A 1,974-nucleotide genomic window follows, 5' to 3' on the forward strand; every position below is an offset into this window, starting at 1 on the left:
TCAACTCAGTTACGATTCGTACAACTTTGATCATGCAGACTCAAGTTCAATTTCCAATGATGCAGATTCAAATGGAATAATTCTAATTGCACATGCCATTGTTTCACATGATTCTCTAGGCTAAACACATATCGAGGTGGGTCGATGGGAGATTATATAAAAAAAAAAAAAAATTTAACCCAACCTCTTAAATGTGTTGGTGGTCTGTACAGTCAGTTCAGTTGTTTCAAATGAAAAAAAAAAAAAAAAAATTTAATATGGAATGATTGTTGGAATCTTAAATTTCTCCGACCACTTTTTAGACGCCAAATAAAACTTCGATATTTTCCCGGCTACCCATTTCATGTCGGGACGATCGTCCGGATCCAAGTGGACGCATTGCAGTGCGACACGAGTCAGATTCTCCGCCACCTCCACGGGGAATGAGTCCTTCAACCTCTTATCCACCCACTTCCTCAATCTCATCTCCACCCCTTCTCCACCGCCGTCCTCCACCGTTTCCTTCGCCGTCTCAATGATTGACAGTCGCTTATAATTTTTGCTGTCCTTGTCAAACTTGTACGTCTCCGGCTCCTGCCCAGTTAGCAATTCAAGAATCACAACCCCAAATGCGTAAACGTCGGATTTCTGGGTAGCGATCCCGGTGGCCTTGAACTCCGGCGACATGTACCCTCTTACACCCTCAAACTGCCTCTCCGACTTCAACTCCGGAAGCCGCGACCGGTCCTCCTCCCTCGTCTCGCCGCAAAGCTCCGCCGCACCGAAATGGCATATCTTCGCATTATAGGACGGCTCTGTCACAATTATACCGCTGCTTTTCACGTGTTTGTGCACCATATCAATGCTTAGTCCAGCTGTATTGTGAATATAATCGAGACCATGTGCGACATCCGTGGCAATTTGCATACGGGACATCCATGTCGAAAGCACGGTAAAATGGGGATTTCTAGGGTTCCTCAAGCACAAGCTCAAATCTGATCCGGATACAAAATCATACACTAGGTAAATATGCTCACCGGAAATTGAAACGCCGAGGAGTTTGACTATGCTCATGTAGTGGCTCTTGCTAATCACCAACAGCTTCTCTTTAACACTGGAAAAATCCATGGATTTCCGTAGCTTACGTTGAAAAATGATGACGTCCTTGCCATTGAGAACTGACCGCCATGATTGGGAGGAGGAGGATGTGGAAGAGTAGCGTTTGGCGAGGAAATTGTTAGTGGCGGTGCGAATTTCGGAGAAGTCGTAAATCTGGGTGCTTTCCGGCAGCGTGTCACGGAGGCTGGACAGGGAGGTGCGGCCCGAGACGGAGGTGGTGGCGACGGAGGTGTCAATGCGGTAGCTGGAACGAGAACCGGAGGCAGAGCCGCTGGTTGAAGGATCAAAAAGCAAATTTGGTGATTTTGGAACATTTCGCGGGGAATTCGATGAGGGCTTTTCCTTTTCCGATTTTGATGGATTTCTTTGAACTCTCGTAGATGAATCTGATGGTCTTGTGGTTGTTGGATTAGGGTTTGCGACGGGTTCTGACGCTTCAACCGCCATTTTCGATCTACACATACGAGAAAATATCTGAAAATTTACAGTAGAAATTAGGGAAAGACAGAACCGAATTAAGAATTCATCGATACATAGTTTGAATCAGTTGGATAAGAAATTTTGAACTGAATTCAAATAGAAGAAGAATTAGTTTTTTCGTAGTATAATGGATGGGTCCAGCAAGTGGCGGGCGAGTGTAGAATGAGCTGTTTGTGGGAAAAAGTTGATTATTAATTGCTTTTCTGGTTCTTAGATAAGGACAGGAGTCATCCATTTTACTTGTATGTATAAAAAGTAAGCACTTGTTTTACTTTCATTGCCCGTTTGAGCCCCATTTTGGAGGAGAAAATGACTTTTTGAATAATTTATTGATGGAAAATATATGATTAAAAAATAAAAATAATTTCTGATTTGCGTATAATAATATTTTATTAA

The 1,974-nt window shown here is 43.3% G+C and overlaps 1 protein-coding gene across 1 annotated transcript; it reads right to left on the bottom strand.

Moving 5' to 3' along the window:
- Positions 1–252: 252 nt before the first annotated feature.
- LOC111369160 (lysM domain receptor-like kinase 3) lies at positions 253–1,762 on the bottom strand. Its single transcript, XM_022990639.1, has one exon. The coding sequence runs from the start codon at positions 1,558–1,560 to the stop codon at positions 253–255; it is 1,308 nt and encodes a 435-aa protein (XP_022846407.1). The 5' UTR covers positions 1,561–1,762.
- Positions 1,763–1,974: the final 212 nt, after the last annotated feature.

The sequence above is a fragment of the Olea europaea genome, chromosome 20 (genome assembly GCF_002742605.1).
Source record: "Olea europaea var. sylvestris chromosome 20, O_europaea_v1, whole genome shotgun sequence".
Classification (NCBI taxonomy): domain Eukaryota; kingdom Viridiplantae; phylum Streptophyta; class Magnoliopsida; order Lamiales; family Oleaceae; genus Olea; species Olea europaea.

Bases quoted from the DNA above. Each gene is read 5' to 3' on its own strand.
- LOC111369160 (XM_022990639.1), bottom strand. From the start codon at position 1,560: ATGTGTAGATCGAAAATGGCGGTTGAAGCGTCAGAACCCGTCGCAAAC.